The sequence below is a fragment of the Mercenaria mercenaria genome, chromosome 15, assembly GCF_021730395.1.
Source record: "Mercenaria mercenaria strain notata chromosome 15, MADL_Memer_1, whole genome shotgun sequence".
In the NCBI taxonomy this organism is placed as follows: domain Eukaryota; kingdom Metazoa; phylum Mollusca; class Bivalvia; order Venerida; family Veneridae; genus Mercenaria; species Mercenaria mercenaria.
In genome coordinates, this window is record NC_069375.1 from 21,931,105 (window position 1) to 21,955,019 (window position 23,915).

General features: G+C 35.7%; 1 protein-coding gene across 1 annotated transcript in view; it reads right to left on the reverse strand.

Annotated features, from left to right (window-relative positions):
- Positions 1–21,439, reverse strand: part of LOC123548109 (endoplasmic reticulum transmembrane helix translocase-like) — a 35,259-nt gene extending 13,820 nt beyond the window's left edge. Inside the window, exons 1-15 of the mRNA XM_053524764.1 lie at positions 21,163–21,439; positions 19,122–19,211; positions 18,351–18,535; positions 16,972–17,200; positions 16,173–16,242; positions 15,378–15,484; positions 12,525–12,654; positions 9,553–9,735; positions 8,026–8,163; positions 6,824–6,944; positions 5,082–5,233; positions 3,061–3,236; positions 2,291–2,401; positions 1,720–1,845; positions 1,321–1,429 (exon numbers count right to left, since the gene is read on the reverse strand). Of these exons, the coding sequence (XP_053380739.1) occupies positions 1,321–1,429; positions 1,720–1,845; positions 2,291–2,401; positions 3,061–3,236; positions 5,082–5,233; positions 6,824–6,944; positions 8,026–8,163; positions 9,553–9,735; positions 12,525–12,654; positions 15,378–15,484; positions 16,173–16,242; positions 16,972–17,200; positions 18,351–18,535; positions 19,122–19,211; positions 21,163–21,420 (2,185 nt within the window). The 5' untranslated portion in view covers positions 21,421–21,439. The remainder of the gene's footprint in view (positions 1–1,320; positions 1,430–1,719; positions 1,846–2,290; positions 2,402–3,060; positions 3,237–5,081; positions 5,234–6,823; positions 6,945–8,025; positions 8,164–9,552; positions 9,736–12,524; positions 12,655–15,377; positions 15,485–16,172; positions 16,243–16,971; positions 17,201–18,350; positions 18,536–19,121; positions 19,212–21,162) is intronic.
- Between the last annotated feature and the right edge of the window lie 2,476 nt (positions 21,440–23,915).

A 23,915-nucleotide genomic window follows, 5' to 3' on the forward strand; every position in this document is an offset into this window, starting at 1 on the left:
CAGGTGCTATAAGGCAGTGACCCTTGAAAAAATTTACAGTATCTGGCATATTACATCTTGCCCTTGCTACAAACTATAACATTTACCAGGTTGTTACACACTAAACAGTTATATCAGAGTAAAACAGACTTAAGTTACAGAATCATCATGTCATACAAATACAAAATTTGATTTAAAGCACTTACATTACAAAATATATAAGTAAAAGAATACAACAGACAAGGTTACTTGTGCAACACAGCATTAAACAAGTTGCATGAAAAGGGGGAAATCCATATTTCTGATTAGAAACAAGAGCTGTCACTAATGGTGACAAATGCCCCCGTAGCACCTTGACCTTTGACCTGGTGACCCCAAAGTCAGTAGGGGTGGTGTACTCAATAAGTACTATCAGCATGTGAAGTTTGAAGGTCCTGGGTAAAAAGGTTCGCATGTAAAGTGCCTTCATGCAAAAAGTTAACGTTGGCCCCTGTGACCTTGACCATTGACCTGGTGATCCCAAAGTCAGTAGGGGTGGTGTACTCAATAAGTACTATCAGCATGTGAAGTTTGAAGGTCCTGGGTGCAGTGGTTCGCGAGTAAAGTGCCTTCATGCAAAAAGTTAACGTTGGCCCCTGTGACCTTGACTTTTGACCTGGTGACCCCAAGGTCAGTAGGGGTGGTGTACTCAATAAGTACTATCAGCATGTGAAGTTTGAAGGTCCTGGGTGCAGTGGTTCGCGAGTAACATGCCTTCATGTAAAAAGTTAACGTTGGCCCCTGTGACCTTGACCTTTGACCTGGTGACCCCAAAGTCAGTAGGGTGGTGTACTCAATAAGTACTATCAGCATGTGAAGTTTGAAGGTCCTGGGTGTAGTGGTTCGCTAGTAAAGTGCTTTCATGCAAAAAGTTAATGTTGGCCCCTGTGACCTTGACCTTTGACCTGGTGACCCCAAAGTCAGTAGGAGTGCTATACTCAATAAGTACTATCAGCATGTGAAGTTTGAAGGTCCTGGGTGCAGTGGTTCGCGAGTAAAGTGCCTTCATGCAAAAAGTTAACGTTGTGACGAACGAACTAACTAACTAACAAACTAACGGACGGACAGTTGAAAACTAATATGCCTCCCTTTGGGGGCATAAAAAAATTTAAACATGCAGACTGAAAGATTTAACAACTTTTTTGCTTTTCCGACAAAAAACCCTAAACATTTGATCCAATTAAAAAGATTAAAATATCCTTAACTAAACAGCATCACTTTTGCATTTGAAATGCTGAAGGTCTTAAGAGTATTAAATATAACTTTCATCTATGAGTATAAAAATGTCTGTCAGATACTGACCAGAGTTCTTCGGTGGCAGTAGAACAAGTGTATGTTCTTTACGTGTAAATCTCAATTCTTTGGCAACATGACATGCTGTAAGTGGATTATCTCCTGTTATCATGGCAACCTGTAAATACATGTTTAAGTCTGAGAAATAAGTATACATCTTTTAACCTCAAACATACTGATATCAATCATGGACACTGTGGAAACCGACACATGGATTGATTTTACATAAAGACGTATGTAAGACATTAATCACAGATTGAGTAATATACATCTCAGTTTCTAAAAACTTGAAATACATGTACATCAATGTATTCCATACCGATATGAAAACCTTTTAAGCTGTAATTTATTTCTTGAATACTCCAACTGAAATAAAGTTGCACAAACATCCCATGCATATCAACTTACATGATGTGAAGCATTCTGGATTTCTTTGATTACTGCCTTTGAGTCGGACTTCAATGGACACGAAATAACAACAAAGCCACAGAACTCTAGATCACATTCCACCTCATCTCGAGTCATCACCTTCAGCTGAAACATATACCATAATGTATTTTTTACTGTTAAAATGTCCACCTACAAAATACACAGTTTTAATACTAGGATTACATAAAACTTGTTCACCCAAATGTCAAAGCCACTGAGCAGAGGTTTATTTCAAAGAAAGCACTAGTGTACCTCTGTTATCCAGATCAGGCAAAATCCACGTAAGCTGATTACAACATTTCAGATCAAGTTGCAGTTATAATAGCCCTATCATACCTTCTAGTCTTGGTTTAAATTCAAATCAATTAAATACATATTGTCTTACGTTGTCATCTTCAACAGGTAGATTTACTGCAACATGTTGACTTTTCAGCTTTAGCAATTTTAAAATTTCAAGTTTTGTGTAAACTGTATAAAAACATCCCTGCTTTGACACAGTAAATGCTGGAAAATTTTGTGTCAAATGAGAACTGTTTAAGAAGAAGCTTACCTGTTGATGTGAAAGATGTCCAAGCTTTTTGTATCCAAGGACAAGAATTCGTGCCCCTCGGCGCGCCATCTCAAGGTACACCTCATCATAATGACTTGGTGGATTACTGAACTGTAAAACAAGAACACTGGATGAAAAAAAAAAACACACTCATTTACTTACAATTCATACACAAGTTATGGAAAACCTAGTTTTTTCTCTTCAAATAGCTTTCTTCACAGTACAGTGTTGCATAAACCAAAAAAATGCCATTTAATTCTGATGGTTCAAATCAGCGACAGGAGTTTCCCAAAAAGTCTTCCTCTATTTTGGACAATTCCTAATATTCTCAGACCATGTTGTATGACCCTCTTGACCCTTGAAATTGTTACTGTAATGATTTAATCATTTAATCATTTGTTTCATACACTTTTAGAAAATTTAAAACATGATAATTGTGAAGGTGTATAGTGACTTTCTGCAGGTTTTAAAACCAGTAACAGGTGATGTATAGTTTTTCATCCTTATTTCTCATCAAAATTACCAATATCAGACCAAGTATTATTTCTGTGTATATAATTTAATAAACAGACACATCAATAATGGTGACTAGATTAATGCCATTTTTAGTACGTTTCTTTTCCTTTCCTTTTTAAATTTAATTCAATGTAATTATAATCACAATAAATCAGAAATATTTCCCAAATATGAGGAAAATGTCGCTTAGATTTCCAAGTCTTCAAGGTATGGGCCATGTTCCTGAAATCTTGGAAAAACACAATGATAAATACCATAGGTTTCAATGTCTCTGGAGCCCCCTTTACTGCACAGATGTATTCCGTTTCCATAGATCCAGGAGGAGTGTGTCCAGCAATCACAGACATACGTTTTAGGGCACTTGAGAAATGATAACGATGAAATATTTTCAAACCATGTGTCTTCCTTCTCTGTGGTATTACTGTCTCTCCTGAAATACTACAGTAATTTTAACTAATTCTTTTGAAAACTTAACAGTCCATTTATTTATGTTTGTATCAGGTTTAGTGATGTTTTTCAAAGGTATTTCAGTTCTGTATCAACAGGCAGTTAACCTAGCCAGTGTTCCTTTAACCTGTGTCAGTTCTATAGTGTTCTTTGCAAGTAACTACAAACTTTTCCGCATGAATCAGAAATGGAAGACAAATGGTGTTCTATAAAATCCTCAGCAGAGTATACACCTTGCCTGTGGATCGAACTCACAACAACAGGATCTGCAGATCTGTGCTCTCCCTATTTAGCTAAGTGGGCAGGCTGTCCTAGTCAGCGAAATATGAAGAAGAGCAAATCGATGAAACAACTAGAGCAAATGGTCCAGTTTAGCAAGCAATATTCAACTTCAAATCTAACAGCTGAATGCTCTGAATGAACAGTAGTCATTGTGGTGAGTAGACATACTTACTGAGAAATCATTTATTTTCATAGGCATGAACTTTGAGGTTTGGGCTAAAAAAACTACTTCAATGGGATAAAAATATAAATCAACTGACTCAATCTTTTGAACATAAAATGAATGGGGAATTTACTTATTCATTGGGATCTAATTTCACAAACTGTCAGAGTGAACCATGAAAATTAGCACCCAACAAATATCAATGATTTCACAGTATTTTGGTGTACCAGGTACAAGTTTCCAGTGTTTTCACTTTTGCATAAAAGCTCACAAGGGTGTAAGATGACTATCAAGCTGTAAATGGTATCTGACAAACTGTATTCATTTAGTGGATTCTTGCAATAAGGCTTTATTTTTACGTAAGACTAGATAAAAATCAAACACCAAATGGAACCTGGGTCAGAACGGTCGTTTCATGATGCCAAATACATATGAAGAGTTTGAGAGCATTCAGTTGATAGGTCCTGACAAACCTGCTTACATGCAATGCTTCAACAACAGTTTTGTAAGTTAAACAAGAGCTGTCTCCATAGGATGACACATGCCCCCGATGGCACTTTGAATGAATAGTTATGGCCGATGTTAGAGTTTAGGACCTTTGACCTACAGAGCTGGGTCTTGCGCGCGACACGTCGTCTTACCGTGCCACACATTCATGCGTAGTTATTTTAAAATCCATGCATGAATGACAAAGATATGGACCGGACACACCCATAAATGCACTATCATGAAAAATGACCTTTAACGTCTAAGTGTGACCTTGACCTTTGAGCTACGGACCTGGGTCTTGGGTGCGACATGTCGTCTTACTGTGGTACACATTCATGCCAAGTTATTTGAAAATCCATCCATGGATGACAAAGATATGGACCGGACACGCCCATCAATGCACTATCCTTTAACGTCTAAGTGTGACCTTGACCTTTGAGCTATGGACCTGGGTCTTGCATGTGACACGTCATCTTACTGTGGTACACATTCATGCCAAGTTATTTGAAAATCCATCCATCGATGACAAAGATATGGACCGGACACGAAAATTGCGGACAGACTGACAGACGACAGACCGACAGACGGTTCAAAAACTATATGCCTACCTTCGGGGGCATAAAAATGGGCATAACTTTGACAAAATAAATGCTACAGCTATATTATAACTTGTCCTTCAAGGTCAACTTAAGATGCTGAAAACTTGTGAAGTATAAAAGCATTTGACATACTAGCTTTTGAGAAACCTGCTTAAAAACAAAACGTAAGTGATGCAGACACCAAAGCAGATGCTGAAAAAAACTTGACACCAAAGCAGATGCTGAAAAAAACTCAAATGGTTGAGCTAAAGATAGTATGATATGCATCAAATAAAAATAAGAAAAATATTTCTACCTTTAGTGAGAGTGAAGTCAACAGCTTTGAGCGTGGCTTTCTCTAGTGGATCTCCTACCAGTTCATCATCTAGCTGTACTAGTGCATGACATGTAGCCAGCACATGTACCGTCTCCATAGGAGCTTCTATAGCTGGCTGTATCTCGTTACCTCTGAAAATTTACGGGGGTTTTAAACAATCATAGTGCCTGTAGACTTATAGACAGGTTTTCACATCATTAAATATCACCAAGGCGTAGTGTAATGCGTCAATATTTAACCTTTACCCTAGGATCCTATATACAATTCCAAGCTATGACCTCTTGTATGCTTGCTATACACCAAGTTTGGTGACAATGCATAGTGCCCTCCAAAGGTCTCTAGGAAATGAGAAATGTTTCAAATTAAAGTAACAAGAGTGCCAGACTATCATAAAATAATCCAGGAGTGCCTAGGGCGATTTGGGTCGTTATCTTACTTGGCCCAGATATTATGCACTTAAACATTGTCAGCAAGTTTGGTGAGGATCGGATGAAAACTGTTAAGACTTAAAGTGCGGACAAGGCTAAATTTGCTGTTTTTCGAGTAATTCAAGGGTCATAATCCAAGAGTGACTGGGGCAATTTGGTTGGTTATCAAACTTGGCCAAGATATTATGGCCACAAACATTGTCAGCAAGTTTGGTGAAGATCAGATGAAAACTGTTTGATTTAGAGAGCGGACATGCTTTGGACGCCGACTGCCTGCCGCTGCTGCCACCGGTGTTCACATTATACACCCTGCTCTTTCAGAGACGGGCGTATAAAAAGACCATTTCATTAACTATAACTTACAACACAAAACTGGCCTTTTACAGCAAAAAGAATTTATTTATACAGTAAAGACACTATCCTAAATAACTTCAACTAATTTTATCACAAAAGATGCAACTAATGTTATGTGTTAAAACAATTTCTAGTTTTTTCCTACTTGTCTTAACTGTGGAGAACACTGTATGTCGATCTGAACAAAGTATATTCACTGGAAATTGTTCTGCTTTTCTAAATAAAAGTGACACTGATTTTGATTCAAGTGGCCCCCAAGCAAGGTTTCCATACATTATGTTTGGTTTCAAACTTGAGTTATTTGTCTGAAAACAGTCTTTCTATTTTTCATAAGAGCGAACTTGACCTTACTCCCAGTGGCCCAAAATGCAATGCACAACTTTTTTATTTTCATAATTTCTAAAACATCTTCTTGCGGGGTATAACAACAACATGTATCTAATAATGTATTACATTAACAGACTGAAATGGGTTAACATATGCTGTATATGAATTTATTCTAATATTGTATTTTAAGGTACACAAATAATTTCATGTCATATGGTGACTTTCCAGCTTTCTTGGTTGAGGAAGACACCTTGTGGTCCTCTATGTATAATTTCAGGCCAGGACTTCAATCATCCACAAGCCAACAGGATGGCTCAAACCCACAGAAATAAAGGTCAAGTGATTAAATTACAAGGACCTGAACCACTTGGTCATGTATTAACCCTTACCCTGCTGAATTTCTATAATGAACTTGTCCATCTTTCAATTTGGACAGTACTAAACTGTTAAAAGGGGTGCTTACCAAAAAGATACTGACTGAATTGCGAACAGTGCAGACCATGATCAGACTGCATGGATGTGCAGGCTGATCTTGGTCTGCACAGGTCGCAAAGGCAGAATCAATTGCCGCCAGGAGGCTGAGGGTTAAATAAAGAATTATTCAGTACTTACTTGAGACCTGTTACACCTTCAACAACAAGGTTATCAGCTGTAAGTGTACCAGTCTTGTCAAAACAACATATATCTATCTTTCCAGCAAAAGGTATCCTAAATGGCTCTGTACAGTACACATCTACAAACAATAAACACAATACAGAATTTTAATACACACTCTAAATTCAATTCAAATTTAATATTGTGGAAGTGTTTAATTTTATGGACATGAAATTTCATGGTCTTGCCCAAAACAGCTAATTTGTTGGGATATAATGTTGTGGATTTTAATTTCTGAAGAAAAAATGAATGACATTTTATTTCATCAGTTTGTTGTGATTTAAATTCCTGGATTAATCCAGAAAAAATAGTTCGCAATTATGAAATAATGTACAGAAAAACTGTGTTTCAACGTATTTAATGCACAAAAATAAGTTATGTCTGTGGAATAATTTCACGAGGGTCTAGTCCGGGTGAATTATTCTCGGGACGCATAACAGTTTTTTTTGTGTATTAATTTAAGTAAAACCTGATTTCGCTATACATTATTTCCAGTCAAATATGCTTAATATAAAACAGTAGTTAAAATATAATAGCGCTCTTTCTTCGCTGCAGCAAAAACACTGACGTCATTGCATGTTAATGTGACTCATTTTAGCATAAGCGTGTTTTAATAGAAACAAGCATATCAGAATGAGTATTAATGATTTCACAGTGTGATATCTATAAAGTAAAAAAGTCGGACAAAAGAAATATAATTTTAATTTTAATTTTTTTCTACGAGTTTTTCTTCTGATTTTTTTCTGCAAATATTGTCTGAACTTAAAACACATTAGCCCTTAGATAATAGTGCAAGAGTACTAAGATATTTCTTTCCAAATTCAAACTGCAGGAGGAACGTTTTACCCCATTTTTAAGATTCAACACTTTTAGCAGAATTACAGTGATCCTTCAAAGATCAATATTTCACAGCAGATATAATTCTACTTCATAGCTTTAAACAGAAAATATTTCTAAGAATGCCTTAATCTGCAGTACATGTAACTCTTTTAAAAAGTAACATACACCATTGTTGAATAAAATGTAAACAGTAAGGAATGATTCTTACCAATCATAACTGGATACACTTGACAGAAAGTATCAATATAGAAGCTTGACAGTTGCTGAAGCTCTAATCAGCTAAACTGAGAGTAATTACAGGTGGAAAAGCGTATACTTACAAAGTTTAGTAAGGGCCAGTAAACTTGTATTGACAGCCAGGGAAAGTTCTATAGGTAATTCAGGGGGAACAACTGATGTCAGAATCAGTGTACATTCTAAAAATAGCTTATATCTGTTTCTGTCAGGATCCTCTGTACCTGAAAGTGACAACAGAAAAATCAGCAAGTGATTACTTCACTAAGCACTGGTGTATCTGTTATTAAATCTCCCTGAAATGCATATACAATTTTTCTTGTTTCTTTTTGGATTATTTCCCTTTGACCTTTATATTCAGTTAGTATACCTAGGTAATTTAACCGGAAAAGGTACCAAAATGAATTGAATTTGACAGTTAGATTAATGCTATCAGAAATGTGTCAATTTCAGTGAGAATTTAATCAAAACAGTCTTTAATACTAGAAATTTAATCATACTAATACTAATAAAATAAATAATACTAGTAAATACAAAATACTAACAGTTATTCACCTAACTGCATATTTTTGAACTTAAAACACTTATGCCCACTCTTTTCCTTTCTAGAAAGGGAGCTTAAGTAAAGAAATTTGGTGCAAAAAGTCTGCTACTGATTGGATCAAAATCTGCAACTTAGTCTTTAGTAAAACCCTGTACCTTTATAAAACTGAGACTAGAATCATACACAAAGTCCTCCAGCAAGTGGCTAAGGCACTCACTTATGTAATAAAATAGTGAAAAATTAGAATCCAACTTGGAACTATTCCAATGTTGCCTGTTAGTGAGACATCACCTAGTTAAATAGTCAACAAGAGGACCATAATGGCATTAAGTTGCTCAAAAGTACTTGACTATTTTACCTGGAATAAAGCATGACATACAGTATCATGAAAAGTGACATCAAGAACTTTCTTAAAAAGTTGTTTAAACTTTAAAGGTTTTTTTTTTCTAATTTAAGCTCTAGCACAAAATTTACAAATGGGTCAAGCAAAACCGCATAAACAGTCCTAAGAGAGGTCCATGTGGAACCATTTGAAAAAATTTGAAAGAGGTCCATAAAAAGATGCTACAGACAAAGTTTGATGAAGATCCATCAATGAGTTCATGAGAAGTTTATAAAGGTTCTTCTGTTTTTAGCTCTGGTGACTCTGGTGAAGATGTAAGATGCAGTTCAAGACAAGAACATTTTTTTAAGTTGTTTTTATTTTTAGCTCTGGCATCCCATGCTGGTCCCAAAAAAGGGTAAAGCAGAACCATTTGAACAAACTTGAGTTTCATGATTAAGTTTGGTGAAAAAGCATCAAATGGTTCATGGGAAAGAGTTGAGTAAATTTTTTTTCTGCCAGGATGGTACAAGCCAAGTTTGGTGTAATTCCTACCAGCACTTTCAAAGAAACAGATGTTTAAATATATTGAATACAAATGAAGGACAACAGATACAGGGTATTTTGTGCCAGTCCATCCACCTATACTAACAGCCCTTTGGAAAATGTGTAACAATATAATAAACAAACATCTATGCAAGCCCTAACACTTGCTTTATACAACTGGAAATTGCAAACTATATCTACCTTTGATCCAGACATATGATGCAGCAATGACAGCAAAGATAAGCAGGAACAGAATGAAGAAAAATGTCTCGAGATTATTTGCTGTCACTCTTTTCACACCATACAGAATCGTACGCAGTAGCTTCCCTTGGTTTGTGTTGAAACTGTGACGTAAAACATAGGCTATACATCCATTGTCTGTAGCTGTAAAAAAACAACTTAATTTGAACTGATGGCAGCCTTTTTATTACAAAAAAAAAACAACTTCATAAAATAAATGATACAGTGCAGGTCCCCCCCAAAAAAATAATGACTTGAAAATTTGACACTGCCTTAGCAATGTAGGGTTTAGCAATGTGAAAGGGGACAGAATATTATTATTATACCAGATTATACCAGATTTGTTTAGCACCCTTTTCATATGTAATATACGTTCAAAGGCGAATATCTTGGGTATATAAAACAATAATTGAGATCTCATATTTAAGTCAACATGTAGTTTTGCTGACCTATGTTAAAAAGTAATTTTGACCTTGAATACATCTATATGTACAAGTAAATCAAAACTAAATATTGACTTGGATGCATGTCAATATTTGATTTTGGTGATGTTATCTATAATAATGCAATATCATCAAAGGTTTCAGATTACATATATGCAAATGTTGAACCAGTACGAATGTGTAGTACAATTCGGGCTCGTATATAAAGCAGCATCGAAACTAATCTTATTGGGTTAGTAGACTTGCTGTGGCATGTGCGTGTTCGTTTGTACTGCTAGGCGCTTTGCCATAACTGGTCTGGTATATTGTGGTGGTGATTTAGTTCGTATAAATTCTCTCTACTATATAATAATTTATAATGCGAACTTGTATCCTTGCGGATCTCACGTATCGGAAAGTCAACTGTTCTGAATATAATTATATCTCTTAATGCAAATTATCTATATATATATTCGATGTATCCTTGAGATCCAGTTAACTTTTAAAGAGAGAAAATATAGCTTCTCTGGTCCCAATCAGTTATAAAGACTAAAAAGTCACTACTGATTTGTGAGACATGAAAACAGAGATTTGAGTATATATATGTGCAAATGATGAACCAGTACGAATGTGTAGTACAATTCGGGCTCGTATATAAAGCAGCATCGAAACTAATCTTATTGGGTTAGTGGACTTGCTGTGGCATGTGCGTGTTTGTTTGTACTGCTAGGCGCTTTGCCGTAATTGGTCTGGTATATTGTGGTGGTGATTTAGTTCGTATAAATTCTCTCTACTATATAATAATTTATAATGCGAACTTGTATCCTAGCGGAACTCACGTATGGGAAAGTCAACTGTTCTGAATATAATTATATCTCTTAATGCAAATTATCTATATATATATTCGATGTATCCTTGAGATCCAGTTAACTTTTAGAGAGAGAAAATATAGCTTCTCTGGTCCCAATCAGTTATAAAGACTTAAAAGTCACTACTGATTTGTGAGACATGAAAACAGAGATTTGAGTATATATATATGCAAATGTTGAACCAGTACGAATGTGTAGTACAATTCGGGCTCGTATATAAAGCAGCATCGAAACTAATCTTATTGGGTTAGTGGACTTGCTGTGGCATGTGCGTGTTCGTTTGTACTGCTAGGCGCTTTGCCGTAATTGGTCTGGTATATTGTGGTGGTGATTTAGTTCGTATAAATTTTCTCTACTATATAATAATTTATAATGCGAACTTGTATCCTAGCGGATCTCACGTATGGGAAAGTCAACTGTTCTGAATATAATTATATCTCTTAATGCAAATTATCTATATATATATTCGATGTATCCTTGAGATCCAGTTAACTTTTAAAGAGAGAAAATATAGCTTCTCTGGTCCCAATCAGTTATAAAGACTAAAAAGTCACTACTGATTTGTGAGACATGAAAACAGAGATTTGAGTATATATATATGCAAATGTTGAACCAATACGAATGTGTAGTACAATTCGGGCTCGTATATAAAGCAGCATCGAAACTAATCTTATTGGGTTAGTGGACTTGCTGTGGCATGTGCGTGTTTGTTTGTACTGCTAGGCGCTTTGCCGTAATTGGTCTGGTATATTGTGGTGGTGATTTAGTTCGTATAAATTCTCTCTACTATATAATAATTTATAATGCGAACTTGTATCCTAGCGGATCTCACGTATGGGAAAGTCAACTGTTCTGAATATAATTATATCTCTTAATGCAAATTATCTATATATATATTCGATGTATCCTTGAGATCCAGTTAACTTTCAGAGAGAGAAAATATAGCTTCTCTGGTCCCAATCAGTTATAAAGACTAAAAAGTCACTACTGATTTGTGAGACATGAAAACAGAGATTTGAGTATATATATATGCAAATGTTGAACCAGTACGAATGTGTAGTACAATTCAGGCTCGTATATAAAGCAGCATCGAAACTAATCTTATTGGGTTAGTGGACTTGCTGTGGCATGTGCGTGTTCGTTTGTACTGCTAGGCGCTTTGCCATAATTGGTCTGGTATATTGTGGTGGTGATTTAGTTCGTATAAATTCTCTCTACTATATATATATATATATATATATATATATATATACCCTGTGACTGATGACACGGAATTGTGCGAGACTGTAGTCTATGCCCATATTCAAAACCACAATCAATATTTCAAAGTTTTTTAAAAATAAATTGATTTAACAAGAACTTAAATAGTGTTATTATCAACACTATTATATCACATTTATATAGTGCACTTCATGTATATACAGTAAAAAGGCATGCTGGGAAGTAAAACAAATGCAAACAATACAAACAATTTCAAATCTTAAAACTGCAGCTTGAATTAACATGAACATAGAAATACAGACGAAACATTCAACAGAAACAGAGACAGATATAAAACCCGGACAAGGGAAACATGCACTGCTAACATCAGAAGTATACAGCACTGCTAACACTTAAACTATAAAGTGACAGATTATAATACCTTTCATGCCTGTGGATGTTTTACTGGGTGGTGTATGCTGTACAACCTTTGTCCCTCCAAACAGTACATGAAGTTTGCCATCTACCTCCAGGTTCAACACGTGGTCTGGTTCCAAAATTTCCACTGGTTCCTGATAAAATAATTGGATTATTATTGATTCTTGTATAACTCTTTCATGAAATAAAGTTACAAAAAGACAAAAATTATTACATGTGGTATCTAAATTTTCATTCTTTATTTTTGACATATCCATTCCTGAACCTGAAATTATAGGCACGTCCCATGGTCAACTAAGCAGAATGTCCTTTTTCCATTTACTGCCTGCGCAGCCAGTTTTGGACCTTAAATTTTGATCCACTAGGTGTTTAAATTTAACTGCTTTATTTTGATGGATTTAATTCATAAGGAAACAATTTATGTCTCATGGCAGCTTTCAAGCTTGTATGATAGAGAACACCCCAAGGTTCTCCTCTGGGCGGAAAAACAAAATTTCCATAGACCAAGTATATTCCTTGTGGAGTTTCAAGGGGCACTTTGCTCAAAGTCAACCTAGACATATCTGATACAGAGGCTCACAATGTTATTTAAACTCAAGTCACTGATGAAAATCTAAGAAACCAAGAAATGTATATGCTTTCAATGAAATGTCTTAACAATAGCTCTGACTAATGGCATGCTAGCTAGTTCACAAGTGAAGGTATTTAGAAAGAAGTAACTGAACTTAAAGGGCTGGGGTATGTGTGTGTAGGGTGGGTGGGGGAGAGGATGTGCAGAATATAGAAAAGGGATTCTAAGATACAATATGAAGCAACTGAAGCAGAACTGAGAGTACACTGATGGATTTTTTTGACTGGGGATGAGAGCATCCCCGTGTCCTTGACCTGTGAGCCACTGTTCATCCAAAATCAATAACGGATCTTCAACTGGTACTTGGTCATTGTGTAAAGTTTGAAAACTGTAGCTACTACTCTATATAACTAGAGTTAAGGCAGGTCCTATAATTCGACCTTTAAGCTACTGACCATAAATCAAATAGGGATCTTCCACTACTGGTACTTAGTCAATTAGTAAAGTTTGAAAACCTTAACTAGTTATGAGTCCAGTATGCTTTATGACTAAGAGTCCAGAAACCATTTTCTATCTGCAAATTACTGTAACCTTGACCTTTGATCTACTGATAAAAAATATCAAGGATCCTATTCAAGTTGTGCTTAATCATCCTGTACAGTTTGAAAGCTATAGCTATTGTACTTTCTCATTCAGAGTCCAGAAAACTAAGTATGTTGACAGACAGACCAGGCTATTCCATTATGTGTCCACTATATAACAAGGCATCTCGCTGGACTTTTCTCAGTGCTTGACTCTGAATTAGAGCTTTGCCAGTAAAATTCAAATCAGAGTTATGGAAGTTGTTTCTTGTGGTGTAGACTTTGATAGTAAACTAGAACTGTCACAGGAGTGACTCATACCCCCACCATACGGTCTTGTCACAGAAGAATGGCAACCATAAGGAATCTTAAAAATACTTTGGAGTACTTCATCCTGGGCTTCCACATATAAGTAATACTAGTATAATACTAGTATAGTAATACAAGTAAATATATATTAAATCTCTATTAGAGATACACTAAAAGTGAATACAAAGAAGGGTCTTACCGACCCATGTTACCACAGAAAAATGTTTTTACTTTTTACATAGGACTTATAATAAAAAAGTTAGAAAAATACCTAAAATACTGAAAATCTAAAAATAGGATTTCTAAAAATAGACTAATTCCTGGAATTTAAGCGGAAGAAACTCAGTACAAAAGTTAAAAAAAGGTTACTTCCCTTTGGCTCTAAGCCAATCAGAATGAGATATAGTGAAAATATATCAAAATTAACCTTAAATTCTAGGTAAAAGGGGACACAATTTAAGAAAAATTAGTGTCAGAGTTATGCACCTTGTGTCACATGATGTGGGTGATGAGGTGGAACATCTATTTTAAGTCTGGATCAAATCCATTCAGTAGTAACTGAGATATAGTGAAAATACATCAAAATTAACCTTAAATTCTAAGTAAAAAGGGGCATAATTCATGAAAAATTGGTATCAGAGTTATGCACCTTGTGTCACATGATGTGGGTGATGAGGTGGAACATCTATTTTAAGTTTGAATCAAATCCATTTTGTAATAATTGAGATATAGTGAAAATACATCAAAATCAACCTTAAATTTAAAGTAAAAGGGGACATAATTCATAAAAAATTTATGTCATAGTTAAGCACCTTATGTCACATCATCTGGGTGATGAGGTGGAACATCTATTTTAAGTTTGAATCAAATCCATTTAGTAATAACTGAGATATAGTGAAAATACAATAAAATTAACCTTAAATTCTAAGTAAAAGGGGACATAATTCATGAAAACTTGGTGTCAAGAGTTATGCACCTTGTGTCACATGATGTGGGTGATAAGGTGGAACATGTATTTTAAGTCTGAATCAAATCCATTTGGTAATAACTGAGATAATAGATTTCGGGACGCGACGGGACGGGACGCGACAAAACTGCCTCCTATATACCCCCCTCAAACATGTTTGGTGGGGGTATAATAACTATTTTAAGTTTGAAGTCCATATCTTTGATAGTAACAGAGATATTTGACTTTATCAAAAGCTTTAACCAACGGCGATGGAAACACCGACGCCGGGGTGAATGCAATAGCTCTACTTTTTCTTCGAAAAGTCAAGCTAAAAACTAAAACATTACATGTATTGGTATGTAAATTCATCTTTATTTCAGGTAAAATCTGCTACAAATAAGGCAGATCCTAATAAAACTTCCACAGTGCCATATCAGACATGTTTACCTTCATAACTGGAACAGATTCTCCAGTTAACATTGATTCATCTACTATACATGGTCCTCTCAGTAACAGCAAATCACACGGTATCAGCCTGTCCTCATGGGAACGCCCTGTATAAAAGAACAACACGACATGTAATGCTACAATTAGAACCACTCAACAGCAAGTCACACGGTATCAGCCTGTCCTCATGGAAACGCCCTGTATAACAGAACAATGCTGACATGTAATGCTACAATTAGAAACACTCAACAAGTCACATGTTATCAACCTGTCCTCTTGGGAACGCCCTGTATAACAGAACAAAACTGACATGTAATGCTACAATAAGAAACACTCAACAAGTCACATGGTATCAACCTGTTCTCATGGGAACACCCTGTATAATAGAACAAAACTGATATGTAATGCTACCACTAAAAACACTGAACAGCCTGTTCTCAGGGAATCATCCTGTACAACAGAACAACACTGACATGTAATGCTATTACTAGAAACATGTAACAAACTTATTTTGCAGTAACAATCAAGAGACTAATGTTCCCAAGGTAGCATTACCCTTTTTCAATCACGGTTAACAAATGTACAACAATTTATGAAGTTTCCAATCATAATATTTGTTTGAAGGCAAACCACTCTTGTTAAATTGCAAGTGTACAATTTTTTTCAGGATCTTGTAACGGATTTCTATTCCCTTCTATTACAATCCAAATACAACTTAAAGCCCAGTAGTAGTAGAACATTTCTTTGTTAGTTAATCATGGTGTAAGATAGTATAATTATCTTTATATACATTACCAACTGAAACAATATCCCCTGGAACAAGTTCTGTAGTTAATATAGGTCGCCATTTTCTGTTTCTGTATACCTGGTCAAATAATTTGTAAACATTGTTGAAAATACATCTGACAAAAATGAAAAATTACATACAGTTGCATCAACATCTGTATAATCATGCAACTGGAACTTGATATCTCACAGCCCTGCACTTGAGTAAAAGGTGTCATAATAGGGCTTTTCATCAGGCACTTAGGAGAGGCATTGGCCTTTAAAATTAGGAAATTCCTGTACAATTGCCAATTAGTGGAAAAATGCATTTCAGTGAAACAGGACATTTTTTCTATCCGTAACTTAAGTCTGTAACAGAGGTAGAAATTTAGTGATTTCCCAATACCATTATTTCCTAATTTGTGAAATGTGATTCCTCTGAAAAATGTTTGTTGTACAACCAAAACTGGGGAAAAAACAATGTTTTATGTTTTCACTGGGAGTGACCAAAATTTGGCCTCTCAGGTTATATAAAGATGAAAAGCCCGCCATAAGTCAGTGTTACTAGTAACAGCTTTCTCTTTCAATTCAACACTACTGAAACTGAATTTTTTACCCTTTTCATTTTTTTTTTTTTATGTTGCATTTAACGTGGCACCGACACATGATAGGTCATATGGCGACTTTCCAGCTTTAATGGTGGAGGAAGACCCCAGGTGCCCCTCCGTGCAATATTTCATCACGAGCGGGCACCTGGGTAGAACCACCGACCTTCCGTAAGCCAGCTGGATGGCTTCCTCACATGAAGAATTCAAGGCTTTTCACTTACATTTATAAGATATGGTTTTATTCCCATTTTTCTGATTTCTGCCATGTTACGAAGCTGTTGTTGAACAAGTGTTGCTTCAAATGCAACAAGCATAAACAATGTAAACACACTGTAATACCAGTACTCGTCCAGACACCAGAGACCCACACAGAACACTTGGAACACAAAGAAAGGAGCTGTCGCTCTCTCCTGAAACAACTCCATAAACCTTGGTATATCCATCTCCATTCTGTAAACAAAATACACAAATTTGATGCAGAAACAATGAAACATAAAATAATGCAAAAAAATATGTTCTGATGAATGTGTTATAATATGCTTCAGCTTGGAATATATGTTCGTGTCTTAATCTGAAAATTCACTATGCCTAAAATCACTTTAAATCATATGAAACATGCACCAAACATTCCTTTATTTTTTAAGGCTTTCAGAAGAATCCAGCAATTAAGAAACATGGTTTTCAGAAAGAACACAAAGCTGGGGTTCTGCACATATTAGTCACATTTGAAAACTTTTCTATTTCATAGAAATTTGATGCAACATTTCAAAAGAAAACAAATGAGCCTCGCCTTTGGTATGCTAACACTCCTCTGTAAGAGCTTGACAATAGGTAATACATGCAAGAAAAGAGTGATGGTTCTTTACCTTTTTACTTACCTTTTTGTTTGTTTTGGGTTTAACGCCGTTTTTCAACAGTATTTCAGTCATGTAACGGCGGGCAGTTAACCTAACCAGTGTTCCTGGGTTCTGTACCAGTACAAACCTGTTCTCCGCAAGTAACTGCCAACTTCCCCACATGAATTATCAGAGGTGGAGGACTAATGATTTCAGACACAATGTCGTTTATCAAATAGTCACGGAGAACATACGCCCCGCCCGAGGATCGAACTCGCGACCCCGCGATCCGTAGACCAACGCTCTTACCTACTGAGCTAAGCGGGCGGGCTTTTACTTACCTACTGATAAAGAAATGTATAAAGTGTCAAAGCTATACTTCTTTTAATATTCAAGAAAAGCTGACCCAAATAAAATACTTTACCATAAAAGTTCAATTTTTAAAGTACAAAAAAAGGTCATTATAATGACAAAATGCAGTGAGAGTTAAGGTTCTTATCATTCTTACTCATCTAATGAGGACAAATAATAGCACAAAGTTTCAAAGCTAGAAAAATTGCAATTAATCAAAAATTCTAGTCAACTTGGAAGCTCTAGTTGTAAAAATACCTCACAGAATCTTTTTTAAGTATCAAATAACCTAGTAGAAAGATCTGCCTGCTTTTAGGCTGAAACTATAAAAAATCTTGCTCAACATGTCTGATGAGGGCAATTCAATTCTGCTTGTTTAAGAAAGGCTAAAGCATGAATAATTGAATACTTACAGATTTTTACCAAAGGTATTTTCTGCATGTTTGATATCATGTTCTTCCTGTAAACCTTTACTCTCCATATAGGTCTGTATAGTCTCTGACACTGGGAAATCGAGGGGCACAAACTGTTTTTTATCCCTCTCATACAGATACTTCGTTTTTTGAAAATTAAACCAGATGAAATCCTCATCATCTTCCTGTAAAAATAATAAATAAACCCTTACTCCTTGACCTTCACTTCATACCCCCAATGATCTAGTATCCACTGAATTCATTATTAAAAACAAACAATCTGGTCATGTTTTAAACAAATGAGGTGGAACATGGTAAACATGTTTTTTAGATTATCTGACCTAGTGAACAAGTATTGCCACCAGATGACCCAAAAACAAATTCACTCATTTTATTGAGGGGAACATTCTATCCATTTCATTAAGATTGGAGCAAAACTGTGACCTCTAGAGTATCCATACACTGAAATGAATAACAACTTATTTATTTTGTTGGGTTTAACGTTGCACCAACACAATTATAGGTCATATGGCGACTTTCCAGCTTTGATGGTGGAGGAAGACCCCCAGGTGCCCCTCTGTGAATTATTTCATCACAAGCGGGCACCTGGGTAGAACCGTTGACCTTCCATAAGCCAGCTGGATGGCTTCCTCACAAGAAGACTTCAATGCCCCGAGTGAGGCTCAAACCCACATCGATGAGGGGCAAGTGATTTGAAGTCAGCGTCCTTAGCCACTCGGCCAAAGAAGTCCTGAAGAACAAAGAGTTTACCCTAGCTTTATGCAGCCTAACAAGTTCTGTTGATCCATTGTTTGGTGTTGGCACAACTTTCACCCAGGATGCATCATCTGGACTAGCAGTCTGAAAATATAAAAGCAGAGAATTACAAGTGTACTAGTGAATACAGTTACAGAGAAAGCTTACAAGATTTTTTTCAGCAGAAGGGGAAGATGTCTTTCATACAGTTTTGATGCATAAAAATGTATATATTATATGCATGCACAGTTGATACTGATAAAAAGTACAACCAGCTAATTCTGTGTGTTTGGTCAGAAATAACCAGAAACCTCGAACACTTGTGTAGTCTGTGAAGTGTGTAGGAAAGCTGTAGACTGATTTAGTCAGAAAGAAAAGATATGAATCATGTGATGTAAAACAGTAGAACTTTAGCTTTACTTGACAGTTTATTCCCATTTATATTAAAATTAAATTAACACCGACTTCTGATTTTAGATATGTTATAGAAGATTTTATGCTTTTTGAAAATAATGATATTCATCTGTAGGCATGTCCCTCCACAGCCAATATTTTTTCTGTGCGTCAATGACCTTTTATCATTTAGCTAAAGGTATACTCTGTCTACAGTAACTCTTTGTCGATCTGACATTTCTTTGGCTAGCAAAAACAGTCAGAAATACGCAGTTTGCAGACATTTTCAATAGTTAAACTAATTATACCTTCTTTTTAAGAGCTTCATCTCATTTAGCTTCTTTGTTTATATTAGAACAAGGCAGTCTGAAAGACAGCTATTTCCCCCACCGCTGTTATGGATAGTGAAAAGGTTGATAGTATTGGGTGGAAGCATTGATGTTGTTAGGTATATTTTATAGTCCATCATCCATGTATGACAACATCAATGAATTTGAAAATCTTTCAAGGGGTTTAGGAGATACAGAGAGGATACAAAATGGAAGGCTCAAACCTTTGACCTTGAGATGTGACCCTGACCTTACCACGACATGGCTGATTCATGAGTTCTGCACATCGTCAAGTTTCATGAAAATCCTTAAAGGAGTTTAGTGGATACAGAGCAGACACAAAATGCAAGGCTCAAACCTTTGCCCTTGAGTTGTGACCTTGACCTTAAATCAACATTGCTGACTCATGAGTTTTGCACATTGTCTTGATGAGGTGATCATTTGACCCAAGTTTCATGAAAAACTTTCAAGGGTTTAGGAGATACAGAGCAGACACATAATCCAAGGCTCACACCTTTGACCTTGAGTTGTGACCTTGACCTGACATGGCTGACTTCTGAACATCATCTTGATGAGATGATTATTTGACCCAAGTTTCATGAAAATCCTTCAAGGGGTTTAGGAGATACAGAGCAGACAAAATGCCTTGACCTCGAGTTGTAACCTGGACATTGTGCCGACATGGCTGACTCATGAGTTCTGCACACCATCTTGATGAGATGATCATTTGACCCAAGTTTCATGAAAAACCTTCAAGGGGTTTAGAAGATACAGAGCAGACACAAAATGTTACAGAAGGAGGAAGACGGAAGCATGGACAGAGACCATTCCTATAACCCTCACCACTTAATAAAACAGGTGGAAAAATGAATTTATTTCATTAGTATCCATTATGTATTTGTAATTGAGGTTGAGGATGTCAGTATTCAAGGACTGGACACTTCCGAATCTAGCCATTTCCTTTAATTGTCTAATAAATTGATCTTTATCACAGAAAATAAAGTAATGTAATATTCATATTGCTCAGGGTGTTCGGTAGACAAAAGGTTCCAGGTTTTGACCAGCGAAAATAGAAAAAACTTGTGTTTGACCCACACAAAAAATGCCCTGTCCATCAGCTTGACCCGCGGACCTTCAATTTCCCATTTCTTTTGATAAATTTAAGCCCAATCAGGCAATAATGGCTTGACTGGCCAATTGGTCAATGTCGTGAATGTGACCAGCCTGTTGATCACCGTCACAACTAAGAACTATTGTACTGAATTGTATATATTGAAAATGATATGTTAAGGTCATAGATAGCACCTAATTTCATACCATGGGAAGAGTCTTACTTTTGAACAAGTGAATAGGCATCTCACGTCAACAGACCACAAGCAAAACAGCGACGTCAAAATCTGAATTAAGCCGATGCCAGCTAAAACGATAAGTCCGGCTTCAAAATATTCCTCAAGTCCATAAACAATGGTCCAGTTGTAGAACCAAACAATATATAATGTAACGAATGGACCGACATAACCATGAAGCAGTATATGTCGAATATTGTAGTATGAAACATATTGAATCTCATCATTCAATGCGGTAGACGCCATCTTGCCAAGTGTTCTTCTATGCGAACAGGCGCTTTTTGCAGCAAGAAAGAAAAAACAAGCGTCTATATTGTAAATTAAAATTTACCCAAATCTACCTTTATACACCGTGTATATCCAGTAACACCAACATGCGCAAATAACAGACCAGTCGCGCAAAATGTAACACTAGAACGTGTAAATAAATGGCGCAAATCACCGCAAAAAGTGCACACGGTAAGTAAACAGGCCACTATCTTTTGTACTAATCAGTATGGAAACAATTGAATCAGTCAGTGCCATATATGAATAAATTACTGAAACAGGCAATTTATAAAAAAACGCATGCTGCAAAATATATTTAATAAGTATAAAACGACCAAAAACTGGGAAAAGTATCGAAAACAAAGGAATCTGGTAACTAGCATTAAAAGAAAATCAATTAATAGATATTTCTTAGAAAGGTGTGTCGGTGGATGCAAAAATAAGTCTTTCTGGCCCACTGTCAAACCATTTCTAACAAACAAAGGTACAAATGCAAAAAAGGATACAATTCTCTGTGAAAATAATATACTAATAAACGATCAAACCCAGGTCTGTGATATTTTCAACGATTTCTTTGTCAATGTGGCTAATGACATAGGTAAGAACTCAATTCCAGTTAGTGATAATCACCCTAGTTTAAATTCAATTCGTCAGAATGTAAAGTCAGATAAAACATTTTCTTTTATGCCTATCAGTAATTCTTTTATTAGTAAGCAAATTGACCAACTGTCTTCAAAAAAGGCTACTGGGCATGATGGCATATCTGCTAAACTTCTAAAATACTCCAAATCTTCGGTTGTAGACCCCATTATAAATATGGTAAACTTAAGTTTCCAAACTTCAGCATTTCCTGATTGCTTAAAAATAGCTCAGGTTGCCCCTGTTCCCAAGAAAAATAGTACACTTGATAAAGGCAACTATAGGGCTGTTAGTATACTACCAATTATGTCCAAAATCTTTGAAAGGTCAATTAATACCCAGCTAATGGAATTTTTTAACAGACATTTTAATTCATACCTATCTGCTTTTAGGCCAGGTTATGGATGTCAAAGTACCCTCCTTAAAATAACTGAGGACTGGAAAAGATCTCTAGATGATAATAAGTATGTTGCTGCAATTTTAATGGACCTATCAAAAGCCTTTGACTGCCTCCCCCATGAACTTTTACTCATGAAACTTAGCTGTTATGGTGTCTCGGATGAAGCACTAGGTTTGCTATCAAACTATCTTAGTAACAGAAAACAATGTGTCAAACTTGGTTTACATCTAAGTACTTTCAAACATATTTATAAAGGTGTTCCTCAAGGTTCCATTCTAGGTCCCGTACTTTTTAATATTTTCATCAATGACATTTTTTATTTCGTCCATAAGTGTGACTTGTATAATTATGCGGATGATAACACCCTTTCCTGCAGTGACACAAATATAGAAAACTTTGTTAACTCTTTGGAGTCAGATAGTCAATCTTTAATAAAATGGTTCTCAGACAACCATATGAAAGCCAATCCAGATAAATTTCAGGCAATTGCCATTGGTAAAAAAAAACAAGAGATCAAAACATAACTTTTAACTTAAATGGAAGTACCATTTCCTGTGATGACGATGTTAAACTTTTAGGTGTAACTTTTGACTTCAAACTAAAATTTGACACCCACATCTCTAACATCTGTAAAAAGGCTTCAAGGCAGTTAAATGTTTTAAAGAGAATTGGGAAACACTTATGTAAACTAGGCAAATTAAATATCTATTACTCTTTCATTTTATCAAATTTTAACTATTGCCCCCTTACTTGGCATTTTTTGTGGTGAAGTATACACTAAAAAACTAGAAAAGATCCAGGAAAGAGCACTGCGCTTCATCTATGATGACTATCTATCAGATTATGATTTACTTCTAACCAAATCCAAACTTCCAACGTTAAAATTAAGAAGAATTAGAACCATGGCACTAGAAATTCACAAAATTATTCATAAAGAAGGACCGACCTATTTACATGACTTGGTTAATATTAAAACTCACTCTTTCAATTTTAGGTACACAAATGTAGCTAATATTCCTCAGGTAAGAACAACCAGTTATGGTAGCAACTCTTTCCGGTCCTATGCACCTAAACTCTGGAACTCATTGCCACAACACCTTAGGGATGAGGTCAATTACAATAACTTTAAAAATTTGATTGGTGCATGGAACGGAGGGAGCTGCTCATGTTCATTTTGCCTTAGCTTGTGTTAGTCTGCTTTATTTATTATTTTTAACTATGTCTGAGTCTTAATTTCTAGTCTTTTGATGTTTATCTGTTCTCTTATATTGAATTATTATGTGCTTTTAGGCTGTTTTGTTGTGTATGCTTTATGTCCTTAGTTGCAAACAGCTTGTACTTTATTTTAAGCTTTTTATCCATTTCTGTCATTGCATGTGCATGTGATTAGATATTTTGAGTTTAGTTATTTATTATTCAGATTAGTACTTTATTA